Raw genomic sequence first — 13853 nt, 5'->3', positions numbered from 1 at the left:
GGGTGTAGCATAATGATTTCCCATTCTGTGAGGTTACACAGCCACATAGGCTCTAGACTGCAGTGACCAACCTCCCCAGAAAGCTGAGCAGAAGGGAATTTTGCTGTGATTTATTTATGGTAGCAAAACAATGAAAGCCTAGGAAATAGCAGAGGTACAGACACTTTTTTTTTCTTTTTTTTAAAAAAAAAAGCAGCTGCTCCTTCACTGCCCTCTCCATGACTTGCTGCTGCTGTTTGAACCCTGCAGAGGTGGTGGGTGTGTGGGACGGCCAGGGCCCCACTTGACAGCAGAGGCTGTGGGACAACCAAAGTGGCCTCTGACAGCACTGATGGAGAGGGCAGTGCCAAAGGCCTTGTCAGGACTTGTTTTTTTAAAATGAATTATACTGCAGTAACAAAAAAGTATCACGTTCCCTTAGGTTTCTGGAATCTGCTGTGAGGTTCCCCCATGAGCAAGGTTAAATTCCCTTTTAAAAGCCTATGCCAGAGGAGAGTGCACTGGACGCTACCTCAAGCGCCCGTCGGGTTTGACAGGCCCCAGCTCAGATTTGGGGTCCGGGCTCAGGGAGCTCCAAGCTGTCTGAGTGCAGCCTTGCATGACCGGGCAGGCGGTGGGGCCGGTGCTGCAGATGTCCACGGCCGACCAGACACTGCTGACCAGAGAATCCACCCAGGCTTCCAGCCGGGCACCCACCAGCCCTGCGTTCCTCTTGGCCTGGTCCACGTGGGCAGCACTGATAGGGATATTCAGGATGGGGTTCAAGCCCTGGAAGCTCTGCTCCATGTACGCGTTCTTTGGAGGCCCGCTGTGGTACTTCATGGCTTCCTCTGGAAATACAGAGATCAACCCCAAAGTTAGTGCATTGAGAAAAACACAACCCAAACCTTCAGCATTCATCAGATGCAAACACAAGGCCAAAGTTAGTAGCTGGGCTGTAGTCCATTTGCCCAGCAATAAGGGCACCCAGTGTCCTGAGGAGGACCAGCTGTGCTCAGCTCTTTGTGCGCACCACTACAAGCTCCACTCACTGTGCTGCTAACCCTGCAAGTGATGTGTTAGCAGGACAAAGCACTGAAGCTGAAAGCAGCACCATCCTTATTATCATCATGTCCAGTGTCCCCAGAGCTGCAGGACATCCAGGCATGACACAGAGCTGTTCCACACAGCTCAAAAAAAAGGCAGGTCCGGCCTCCAGCATGTCCCAGCTACAAGCTCCTGTCTGTACCTGGAGACTGATCAATGTGCAGCTCCTTCTTGGGAGAAACTCATTTTGCATTCAGGAGAAGCTAATTTTGCCTCTCTCACTGCAGAAAAAGCTTGGGAGATAAGCCTTGTGCAGCTGAAGCAGACACTCAGGGAAGGCTGTGCTTTGAAATTAGGAAACAGTTCAAGGATGTGTGAGACAGCTGCTGACCCTGTTCAGACCTTCAAGTGCTATCTGATTTGTCTAGGAGGCAGAGCCAAGATCTTAGCCTGTTTTTTTTTTTTTTTTTTTTTTTTTTTCATTCTGATGAACTATGTCCTGCAGTGGAAAAGTCACATCATTTGTTAGCTCAAACTGCCTCCAGAAACCATGCAGTGCCACTCATGGCACTGGAAGGCCAACACCAGCGTGCTGGGTAAACCAGAGCCCGTAATCAAACGCGTGTAGCTCCAGCATCACTCCTGGCAGTGCTCCATTCTCACTGGGGGAGTACCATCTCAGGACAGTTACACTGAAGTTCTGCTGCTGAATCACAATCATCTCCTAATGACACTTTTCTTTGCACTGTGGTGGTTTTCCTTATGGTAACTCTTCTACCTCAGCAAAACACAGGACATTAGCCCAAATCTGTAATACCATAGTAAAAATCGTTGTCAGATTGTGACAATCACACAGAATCACAGAAACATTCAGGTTGGAAAAGACTCTCAGGATCACCAAGTCCAACTGATAACCCTGTTCTACAAAGTTCACCCCTAAACCATATCCCCAAGTACCACATCCAAACGACCCTTAAACACATCCAGGGTTGGTGACTCAACCACCTCCCTGGGCAGCATATTCCAATGCCTGACCACTCTTTCTGTGATTTTTTTTTTTTTCCTAATGTCCAGTCTAAACCCATCCAGTCATAGCTTGAGGCCACTCCCTCTTGTTCTATCACTAATCACCTATGAGAAAAGACCAGCACCAGCATCTCTACAATGTCCTTTCAGGTAGCTGTAGAGAGCAATGAGGTCTCCCCTCAGCCTCCTATTTTCCAAACTAAACAGCCCCAGCTTCCTCAGTCACTTCTCATAAGATTTATTCTCCAGGCCCTTCACCAGCTTTGCTGCCCTCCTCTGCACTCACTCCAGAGGAGCCTTTAAGACATTTAAAGACCCTGAACTGTTCACTGCAGGTCAGACTGCCCCTGTTTAAGGCTGGCTGACTTCTTAAGGTCTGCAAGCACACCAAGGTGCTGCTCACAAAAACAGAACGAGACCCTCCAAAAACCTTCACTGAGCACCTCTTGGGAGTAAATATTCAACCATTTCTTTCTGTTCTCAGCTGACTTCCCCAGCATCCTTGCTCTGGCAGCACAGAGGATATGTTTAGCTCTGCCAACATACACACTGTCTAGAACACAAAATGGGCCCATTCAGGGCGCTCCAGGCTAGGAAAGCCATGGCGCTCAGATAGCATTTAGAGGCCAGCGATTACATATTCATGGCTACAATTCCTTCCACATGTCCTTGCTGCTTGCACTGCAGCCTGACACTGAGTCCTTTATTCCATGCAGAGGACAGTATCTCATGCACTGGCAATAAATCAGCACATTTATTTAGAGGGAAAAAGAGACATTTAATTGGAGCTCTGCTGTTACATTTGTGAAGTCTTTAATGTCAAATATTGTGCAAGTCCGTTACTTCAAATGCCCAATTAAATTAGTTTGGCACATCCCCATCATACATCACTTAAACTGTTTCTGCATTCAGTTCCTACATTAAACCCCTCTTTTTTATTTTAAAATGGTAGATATCTACAATAACCTCTAGTCAAAAATGAGTTTATTCCATGCACATGTGATAGAAGTGTGCCCTGCCAGAGCACTGCAGTTTAAGAAACAGAACAAGTACACATGATTAAATTTCCTCCTTTGGAAGCAATTAAATATGGAAGATTGTTTGTCAACATATTAATGAAATAGGAACATTCTAAGTAAAAAAATCCCCAAACAAATAAGAGCTGGCACTACTAGCAGGATCATCTGATTGAAACAGGCAATTCAGAGCTGAATTAAAGCCTGTTGTGCATGTGTTTAGTGCATAGAACAAGAGAGATATTTTTGTCAGACAAATAACAGGATGAAATGGAGCTTACTCTTCTCTCTGACTCAGCCTCACCCTTGTCCCAGGCTTCAGGATTTAGTGGATCAAGAGGACTGGAAGGACCAAAACCTACAGAAGGTGTAGGACCCAGTGCTTGCTGATGCAGTAGGAGATCATCTTTTTCTCTGGCTCTGTGACCCTTAGCTGTTTTTACTAACATAAAAGGTGATAATCTCAGCACCTTCAAGGCTGGAATTTCTGCGCTCTGCTATCACTGCAGTCATGTGGGACATGCTGTGCCTCTCACCCACACTACCAAAGCGACTGCTCTGGATCTGGCTGTGCCACGAGGGCATGCAGCAGCTACAACACTAGTGGTGCATAATGGGGCTGAAGAGGAACCTCTCTGAAAAACCACACACAGAGACCAGCAAGTAGGAAGAGCCTGCAGAGGACAGTGCTAAAGGGAACAAAACACTGGGTTTTTTTCAGTGTGTTAAGAAACAAGGCTGCCCACAATGAAAATGTGCTTCTCCAATGTTACATGTATGATGAAACCCTGAGATGGTACTAGTAGGAGATTTCCCCCCCCCCCCAGCAGAATGAACACCCCAAGTTAGTGTCTGCATGTCCTATAAAGAAAGAGCTGGGTAACAGAAATCTGATTGTAAAGCTCATATGCTAATCAATAGGAAATGTTGAGGATTCAACCTAGATCCTTCAAGTCTTGTTAAAAAGCTCATAGGAGGAAGTAAGAAGCATGTTGGTGATCCAAGCTATGGCAGATGTGGCTGTTCCTCTTTGCATTAAAGGATAATGACTCTGTAACTTACTGGGCTGGGACAGGATAGGGTCAGTGTGGATCCCAAGCCCTGAAATCTGTGAGAAAGGAGGCTAGAGCTAACTGGCACACTTTTACATCACTGACATTTCAGTCCTTGCCCAAGAAAAAATGACAAAGAATGAAAAACTTCCCCCTGTGATGTGTTTAGACATCTGAACCTGAACAGTTGGAGCAACCAGTTCACAATTAGCTGAATTGCAGACATTAAACCAGGTGGTTTTTGGCTAGCAAATACATCCAAATAGCCCTCGACTCCAGGAAGATGTGTACCAATGCAAAATGGATTCCACTGACTCTAAATTACAGCTTCCAAAAATAACTTATTTTTGTACTCTATCTTTCTTTGCTCTTCATTCTGGGAGAGCACTTAACTCCTCAACTGGCTTTTCTTGGTAAAACCTCTTTGGACTAAATATACAGCCTACAGCCAGCCACATGGACTGGGATTTCAGCATTTTTGTGGGGGGTTGGTTCTTAGTTTTGCAGAAAAAGCAAATGAGTTTAGACAGAGATTGGGTTAAGGAACGAAAAATGTGGTTAACTTGGTACACACCAAGGCTCTAGACCTGTGGGGTTTTTTAGGCAACACAGAACTTACAGCTTTGTTTCTTTACTTGAATTGTGTTGAAACCCTCTGGCAAAGAGGTAATTTTTTATTGACATTTGTTTTTTTTTTCTTGCAGTGCTGCATTTGCTTATCCTGAAGCTAATCGACTCCTTGTCAGCTGGATCTGAAGCAAATTTTGAAGCAAATCCCTGTCTTCAGGGTTTTTTTTTTTTTTGGAATGATGATTCCAGGGCATGTCTGCTCTTCCAAGGTTCTACACATGCCTGCTGCTGCTCCCATGTTTAGCAAGAACATGCCACGTTACCTCTGGTTAAAGAAATCACAGCAGTTCTGACACAAGTTGCCACCCACTTTATAATCCATATAGATGCAATTAGAATTGATCTGAGCCACTGCAAAGAACCAATGGCAAAACAAAGGTTTCCCAGTATATACTTAAGATGATCTACAAATATGGATTAGGTTAAAAGGCCTTTGAGATGCATGTGTGCACTGCAGCGTGTCTGCCAACGCTGTCAAGCCTTTGAAGGAAATAGCTGCACAGGGACCAGGAGCTGGTTCAACGTCCCATTGTGGAGCAGCAGTGATCAGAGTCTCAGGTGATCATGCTAGGAACTGAACATAAAAGTTCTCTCTCAAGATGAAGAAGGATAAATGCTCCTCACTACCCTTCTTGTTTGATGGAAGAATGGTTTTACTTATCAGTTTATTTATGTATTTTCAACCCAGTGTTTAGTATCAGCTTGAGGTTTGGGGCTTTTTCTGCCCACTGGTTCATAGTAACCTATTTAGCTTTCATGAAACAGATACTACACATTAAACTCTTGACAACTCATTATCCTTACTCCAGCTGGGAGATAGCTTCAAAAACTTTGCCATGAATATAAACTCAGATTTAAAAATGAAACTGCACTGGCTTTTCCTCTGCCCCTCTCCGTGCCCCAGGGAGACGTGTGTGATCACACTTGGCAAGACACCTCACATGGACTTTGTAGAGCACGGAAGGGTGGGATAGTGGGATGAGGAGAATATAGCAGCAACCTTTACTTAATTCACTGTTTTCCTAGAATTGTAGTGTACTTGGTAGTTTGGATTACAGTTTGTGTGGCTAAATGCTGTGAATTATATCTATTGTTTGGTTCTGCCTCTGCAGACCCAGGCAGGGGACCTGGACATCTGGCCTTGAATCTCCAAATTGCACTTAAATTCAGGTTGCCTAAAGCAGGCAGCAAGAAACCTCTGTTCCTGTCTATTATCACTGCTAGTGATCTTCTACTGATCTTCTCCCTGTTTGTCTCCTCCACGTCACACTCCCTCTCAGTCTTGGCACAGTTTAATCCTAGGGCATCCTGCTGGTCCTTGGCAGCCCTCCCATGTCCATACAATAAGCATGGAGCACTTGGCTTTAACACACTCAGCCATATGGCAAGAAAGTCAGAATTGCTGTTTAGAAGAAGAATAAACAGAGTCTGGCTGTGAAGGATGTAGGAGGAAGGAGACACTGGTGGAGCAAGTGAACCAGATTTCTCCAAATGATTTATCCCACAAATTCCCTTGGTTTTCCTTTCCTACTCCAACTAGGCAAACACTTGAAGGCACTCTTGAACCAGAGGATCTGCTGAAGGCAGAGCTGATCAGTGACACAACTCAAACCAGAGAAAACAGACACAGATTTGGATGACTGGAGGGGCAAGAGGAGCAAGAGAGAATAAATAATATTGGATTTTAGACTTTCCACTGAAATAGCTTTGGGAGCCTGGTTTACAGTGGAAATAGCCTGAACTTCCCAGCATACTTGGTATTTCCATGTGAGAGCTGATCTCTTGGAGATGCAGGTTTTGAAAAGGTCATTGAATCTGAGTTTTTTAAACAATGTGCATCCTGTCAGTTATGCACATCTGAGTGCAGCACCAAAGGAAACACTTGCTCTTGATTTCCCTTTATGGTTTGACTTGCATGCACAGACTTCAGGTCAAAATTAATAAATAAGTAGAAATATATAGAAAAATTAATAAACTAGCTGCATATGCTGCTTATTGTATCAACTGCTCAACAAAACATCTTTGCTGGTAGCTGTACTGTGATTTTTTTTTTTAATTACTTTAAATTGTAATATTGAATTTTGAAAGTCATGATGCAGGAACAAATATGTTTAGCTTTGAATATTCAAAAGAGAAGCAAGTGGTTCCCTTCATAATGCGGGGAAACCAAAAGCAATGTTTCCATGCTTGTGCTCCACATTGGAGTGATGTGTAGATAAGTCTGGATTCAGGAAATGCTGTGACTTTTGTCACGATTTCTGTGGTGGTTGTGCTGCTGCCAGCTTTGTGCAAATGATTTTTAGAGTGGCAGGAATTGCACACAAGATCACGGCCAGGTTTTTATGTCTGTTACTATGTGGACTCCAGTTTCTACATCTGGGATAGATGAGACACAGGGAGCTGAGTCATTAGCAAGCAAATGATATGCAAAGTGATACAAAGTACATCAGTCACAAAAAACTTCTGGAGTAGCAATTGTTTTTCCAGGGTAATCTTTCTGACAAGAGCTACAGGGCTGGGGTGTGTGCGTGTGTTCTTTTGGGAGGGGTGGGGGGAGACAGGGGTCAGGGAGGATAGTTGGAAGAACAACATTTTGAAGAAATCCCTAGTCAAACATATTCCCCTCTTCTGCTGACAGCTCCTGTCTAAGTCAAATATATGTTTGATTTTCAGTGTTCAGACAACACAGCAACACTCTTCGTGTCTTTTAGAAGATTTCTGGCATTGTTTACAAGTTACAGAAATCGTTCTTCTAGAAGTTCTAATTCTTCTGTCCTACTCTCATCTCACATTGCTTTATTTGGCAGAGAAAAATATATTTAAAAAATAAAGTGGTGAGAAATTGACAACAGCTGGAAATCAAAGCTAAATGACAATTGCCTGTACAGAACAAAATAGTGCCACTGAGAGAGAAAGCATTAAAACCCCCAAACAACATGAATTTGCATTGTAAATACAATTCTAACTAGAGTGGAGTGTCAGTGTCTGCCCCTGTAATTAATTTTATTCTTTACCTTCATGCCTCAAACATCTGGAGATTACACCTCACATCATCAGAAGCAAATCACTCCTCAGGCTTTTTTTCTAGCTAATATTGTTCCCAAGATTTGTATTTAATTCTTACAGCAGATTCTAGTCACCATATGAATTAACAGGACTGTTTAAGAAAAAAAAATAAATAAGTACATCAATGGGCAACATGGAGTAATGCCCTAATTTCAGTGAATTAACTCCATCACTTCAGTGGAATTATTCCAGAGTCAGAGTTTGGACCAAAGAGAGTTTTGTCTTTACATATGTGGGCTCATGGCTGAAGTCTAAGACACTCTTAACTGTAAAGCTGCAAGGGTGCTGGCCACATGCCACACATTCCACCCAGTTTATGCCTTACCTCTGAAATTACCAAAGAACATGGAATTCATTAACTTCCAGGAGACAAGTCAGTAACAGCTGCATTTAGAAGCAGGTTGCCTCCAATTTTCAAGTGTATTGGTTCTACACATGGTGTCACTATGTATCATTGCCTGGTAGCTAACAGCAGCGGCAGGTTGGTGGTGGTTCAGTTTCTGCTTAATAAACGATGCCACCAAACGTTAGAAGAACTCAGTAAGTTAGCTCTTCTGCTGAGGAATGTGCAGCATCAAGCTCCTGTGGAGCAAGATAAGGGCTGCATTAGCTCTCAGCAGTTGTCTGGTGGTGTTTGCATTACAGAAGCAGCAGTTATGCTGGAAGGTAAATGCCTGACTCTGTTTATTTGCTGCCTTGTCGGGAAGAACTCCTGCAAACTTATTGGGACGATTCCTGCATCTAGCAAATTTAAGATGTCTGAAGTTATGAATATTAATACTGGGCAGATGGAAGTACTTGAGCACGTTAAGAATGGTAGCAAAAAACTTGTTTTGAGCTTACTAAGAAGACAGGTGTGGCTACCAAACGTTCTCTCTTCTCCTAGCCTAGAGTCCTTGGCAGTGGCCAAAGACCCAAGCACTTGAACAATGCCTGTGCCACTGCAAACCCCTGCTGGCAACCTGAGAATGACCTCTGCATTCGGATGGCTCAGGGCTGTGGTAGAAGAGAAGAAAATGGTTTATTCCTGGAACATGTCAGCATGGGTCTGATGATGTAATACTGGGATCACCATATCCATAGATACTGCTGTAACACAACTGCTCCGCATGGACTGAAGAGGTTTCAGCAGCTGTCAGGCAAGAGTGAATGCCTGGGCCTGACAACATGTCAGGTGAGCTCTGGCCTTGGGAAATTTAGTCTAATTCAGCATTTTGTGTATTAATGCTTTTTGGTTAAACACACAGACTTTGTCAAGATATCAGTTTAAACATCTGTAACTCTTGATGAACAAATGTGAATGAAAGGCAGCAAAGCAAGGGCCGTTTTTCTTTCTGGTTCTAAATGATGATTTTTATGATGGCTGCTAGATTACTGAGAATCTGAAGTTCTCTGGATTCTGAACTGTGCATATTTTAAGGATATAAATAGCCTTTTGTTCAAAGTGGCTGTTTCACAGACTGGGTACAGACATTTCCACCTGTCTTCGTGCAACAATTCCTTCTGATTTAGTATCTATAAAATTCCCTTTCTTTTCTCCTTTCCCAACACAGCGCCACTTCATTTTTAACAGCAGCATTTACAGCACATACAGAGACAATAACTCTGTTATTCCCGTACCAACCAAAAAAAAAACCCCAAACCCAACATCTTACCTTGTTTGATAGGCTGCTGATTAGAGAAGGTGAGAGGAGTAACGAGGAATTTGGTTTCAGCTACTTGTACCCAGTGATGCAGAATTTTTATCGTCCAGACACCAGGCCGGAGGGGCAAATTCAGAGGTGGTTTGTAGTGAGTAAACTCAGCGCTGGACTCGATGAGGATGTCGTAGGTTGCCGCGATGACGTTGACAGGATCCACCCAAATGACAGTGACGGTGACGTTGGGGCCTTTCCCCCATTTCTGCATGCCAACTGGCTCGTCTGTCGGCCCCAGCAGTCCTCCGAAGTTCCGGAACAGTCTTTCCTTGGCGTCCCACTCGGTGCCAATCTGAAATCCAAGACCACATATCGCTGGTGGCATCGTCTCTGCAAGTGCCTGAGACCCTCGTGTCTAATAAGGGCTCTCGAGACACACTAATGCCGAGGATTTCTCTACTGATGTGAGTCACGCACACACAGCAACACGATGTAAGATCAGAAGCTGTACATGAACACTGAGACGATTTGGACTGCAGAGGCTGCTTTTATGGTCCAGCTGTCCACTTTTGATTGATACAAAGGTTTTATTTAAATTAAGAGTAAGGTGGCCTTCCAGTATCTTAAGGGGCCCAGAGGAAAGCTGGTGAGGGACTTTTTAGGGTGTCAGGTAATGATAGGACTAGGGGAAATGGACAAAAGTAGAAATGGGTAGATTCAGATTGGATGTTAGGAAGAAGGTTTTCACCATGAGGGTGGTGAGACACTGCAACAGGTTGCCCAGGGAGGTGGTGGAAGCCTCATCCCTGGAGGTTTTTAAGGCCAGGCTGGATGTGGTTCTGAGCCACCTGATCTAGAGTGAGGTGTCCCTGCCCATGGCAGGGGGGTTGGAACTAGATGATCCTTGAGGTCCCTTCCAACCCTAACAATTCTATGATTCTATATAGCAGCTGTTCTTTTCCTCCACATGGAAGCAGCCAATAAAGCCAATCCTAGTGAGAGAACACAGGCTGTGCATAGAGAAATACAGGATCCATCATCTCCTGGCTCAAGAAAATGTATTATACATTTGAGAGATGGATGCTGCAGTAGATACCTACCCAGCTGCTGCTAAGACCAAGGAAGAGGCTTTGGCTGACTTTAGGACAAGTTACATCAGGACCTCTACTAAAACCTATCCAACAGATGGCCGTGTCCTTGCACTCCTTTCCTGCATGATGTGGGAAGTTATTTCTGGTAAACTCTTTTCTTACTGTCACAACAGTGCCATTGTTTTTTATTTGTTCACCAACTAACAGTAAAGCAGCTGATACACAATCCAGTTTAAATATTTAATGGGTGTTTCTTTTTCCTAGCAGCTTTCATATTTCAGTGCTCTTCATACAAATTTTAATGATTTACCCATAACCCACAGATGATACAAACTTACAAGCTGTTGCCGTGAAAAGTTGCATGCTACTGAAAAAGTAAGCATCTCTGAACAGTGCGAAAATGCAGTAACTGGCCTTCCCAGGCCAGCTGAAAGACTTTTGACTGTCCCAGCACTAAATCTAGCATGTGTTTTGGGGACTGACCACTAATGAACTATTTCCATCAACTCTCAAGAAGGCAACCTGGTGAACTGCACTTTTGAAGGCTGCATATTTGCTTTTGGGAGAAGTGCCCAACTCACTTGCCCCACGAGGTACTGTTGTCATGATTTCAAATAAAGATTTGAGGGACTTAATTTCAGCTGAATAACTGAAGAATCCCTTGGCTCCTTTTGGCAAGCAGGCATCTGACATCATTCAGAAATTTTGTCCAGCCTGGTACTGAAACCTCTCATATTCCTTCAGGTTTTCTTTGGCCTTAATCTCCAAACAAAGAATGTGGAGGACCTAGGAGTTGATTTGTTCCCTATACAGAAAGAGGAGATTCTCTCAAGCAGTCTCTGGAGGGCCATGCACACACAGACAGCATCTCCTCTTTCACCAGATGTGTCTACTGAAGATTTCCCCAAGACAGAGCTGTTCCTAATCTTTGCCTCACATGGGCACGGTCAGGACCTCCTTTCCTGCAGGCCTACCAAATAATTGTAGCTCATTTGCTCCAGAGATTTTTCTTATAGATGTCATCTCATTTCACCAGTGTAAGTCGTTCCAACAGAGTGCCAAACATCCTCCCAAATCCATAAAACATAACAAGTACCTGATGATACCTGTACTGGAAACTGCCCAGCCCCAAATCTCTGCTAAATTTACATCACTGTGCTTGGAAGACAAATTACAGGAGGAATGCAAGCAAAAAGCTACAAGGCCAGCAGCATAAAAACCTACCATCCTAAATCCATCTGTCATCACAGGAATTCCTCCTACTGGACTATGACACTGCAGAATACAGGACAAAATGAGCCTCCCAGTGGTCTGCAATCAAGGCAGCAGAGTCACTGGTATTTCAGAGGTGTTTCACCTAGCACATGAGCTAATCAAAGCAGACAGCACAGCCCAGACATCAGAGCCAAGCACCGACTGCCTGGAGGAGCTGTCAGTGCGGACTCTCCTGACAGACCGACCGAATATGTATGGAAATAAGTAGAGAGAGAAAATTTCCTGACCAAAGTTTCCTGACCACATCTCTGCCAACCTTCACCAAGTGCAGCCACGTCACACCTACCAGAGCTCAAGGGACCTGGAAATAATAAAGCCACAACATGTGAAATAAATCTACACCCTCCTGGGCAAAGAAAAGCTTATAAGGAAGCCATTTCCACCACAGTTGATATTTCTTACTGAAGAACTTCAACAATTTCCCTCTCTTAGCCTGTCAACGTTGGGAAATCAGAAAGTTACAATCCCCATGCTCTGCCCTCCAAGTGACACTGCTCAACAGCAGGTTGCACAGAAGATGTTGAGATGTGCTCAAGCGTGCAAAGGTTTATTAAGAGTAGACTGTAGAAGACTGAAGGCTGCAGGGCTGCTTACAGGCTGAATTATTATAACAAAGTTGGTGGCTGGCTGTTAAGCTTTGTGCAGGCATCTTATTGGGTTCCCTAATGTACAGGAGAAGTCACAGTCAAGAGGCAGAAGAGGGAGCGGAAAGGACAATTCTCACACTGGTGGCAATTGCTGCTAATGAGACCCTGTCACACCACCACTGTCAGGGTGTTCAAGTCCATGAGAACAGCACAAACCCAAGAAGAAAACACTGCCACAGAGCAACACAAAGGCAAAGCACTATGGCTCAGACCAAGACACTTGGGGCTGTGCAACTCAGGCACCTTAGGGAAGGGAAAGGCAGGGAGCTGCACACAGCTATTTGCAGGATCTGCCCTTTATGCCCAGCTTGGGGACATGCTTTCCCATGCTGCATAGCTTACAGGACAAGCAGGGGCAGTGTTTCAAAGGGTATTTTACTTAAGGCACTAGTGAGAGACTCGCACCTCTTTTCCCTTGAACTCTACACAGCTGAGTTCCCAGTACTGAGATGTCTCATTTGACTGGCCAAGTGATCCTCCAGCCCTCTCTAATACTTTTCACAGCACTTTAAACATTGTAAGTCGGCTTCCACTTTCCGATGGAACACGCAAGCCATGGGATGGAATCAAGCAGCAATGATTACCCGATAAATTATGAAGGGATGTGGCACAGAAACTAACATTTCCCACACCATTATTTTAATCACCATGATTTTGGGCTTCAAGAGCAGGCACTGTGCATGGGGTGCATTTGGAAATAGGAACTCTCTCATTGGCTGAAAACTCCTGGCTTCCATCTCTGTTCAGCCCCAAGATAAAATTTTCCCAAGATAAATTATGCCTTGATTATGGGTTTGTGTCTCATTGCTCACCACAAACAGGACCATTAGGTTCACACAATACACGCTAATTGCCTGCCACCTAGTTTATTTTATACTCTGTGATGAATCACAAGGCTTAACAAGGCCAGAAATGAACTTAGTGTTCAACTGATATATGGTGAGCTGAGACTTTAAGTACTGTACAGCAAATCAATCTGCTGCCCTCCATGTAAAGGTTGCCATGAACCCAGGCTGGTAGGATCCATACTGTGTGCTGGCTTGTGCACAATGTTTTAGGAGGTCTGAGAGTTTCATGCTTGGAAATTGTCTCTCTTGGGTTTCCTGTAACTTTTATTTTATTTTACTCAGCCCCAGACTGAGTGCAGGAGCTACATGCCACCAGCATGCTGCCATTAACCCCCATGGCTCTCAGGCAGCCCAGCCAGATGGATTTTCCCACTTAGCTTTACATGGTCTGTGGTGAAATCTGCTACTTGAGAAACAAGGTCTGAGAAATAAAGCAAAGGAGCAGAGGGCAGGAAGGGCTGACTGTAGAGATCTTTTTGTCTCTGCTGCAATTTCAGATGTGATCAGGGTCACAAATACACCTGGGAGCATATTCAATG

At 44.2% G+C, this 13853-nt stretch overlaps 1 protein-coding gene across 1 annotated transcript in view; it reads right to left on the bottom strand.

Moving 5' to 3' along the window:
- Nucleotides 1-507: 507 nt before the first annotated feature.
- XYLT1 (xylosyltransferase 1) overlaps nucleotides 508-13853 on the bottom strand; it is a 171246-nt gene continuing 157900 nt past the window's right edge. The window contains exons 10-11 of the mRNA XM_054391170.1: nucleotides 9472-9805; nucleotides 508-830 (exon numbers count right to left, since the gene is read on the bottom strand). Of these exons, the coding sequence (XP_054247145.1) occupies nucleotides 508-830; nucleotides 9472-9805 (657 nt within the window). The remainder of the gene's footprint in view (nucleotides 831-9471; nucleotides 9806-13853) is intronic.

The sequence above is a fragment of the Indicator indicator genome, chromosome 22 (assembly GCF_027791375.1).
Source record: "Indicator indicator isolate 239-I01 chromosome 22, UM_Iind_1.1, whole genome shotgun sequence".
Classification (NCBI taxonomy): domain Eukaryota; kingdom Metazoa; phylum Chordata; class Aves; order Piciformes; family Indicatoridae; genus Indicator; species Indicator indicator.
This window is presented reverse-complemented; position numbering and strand designations above follow the sequence as displayed.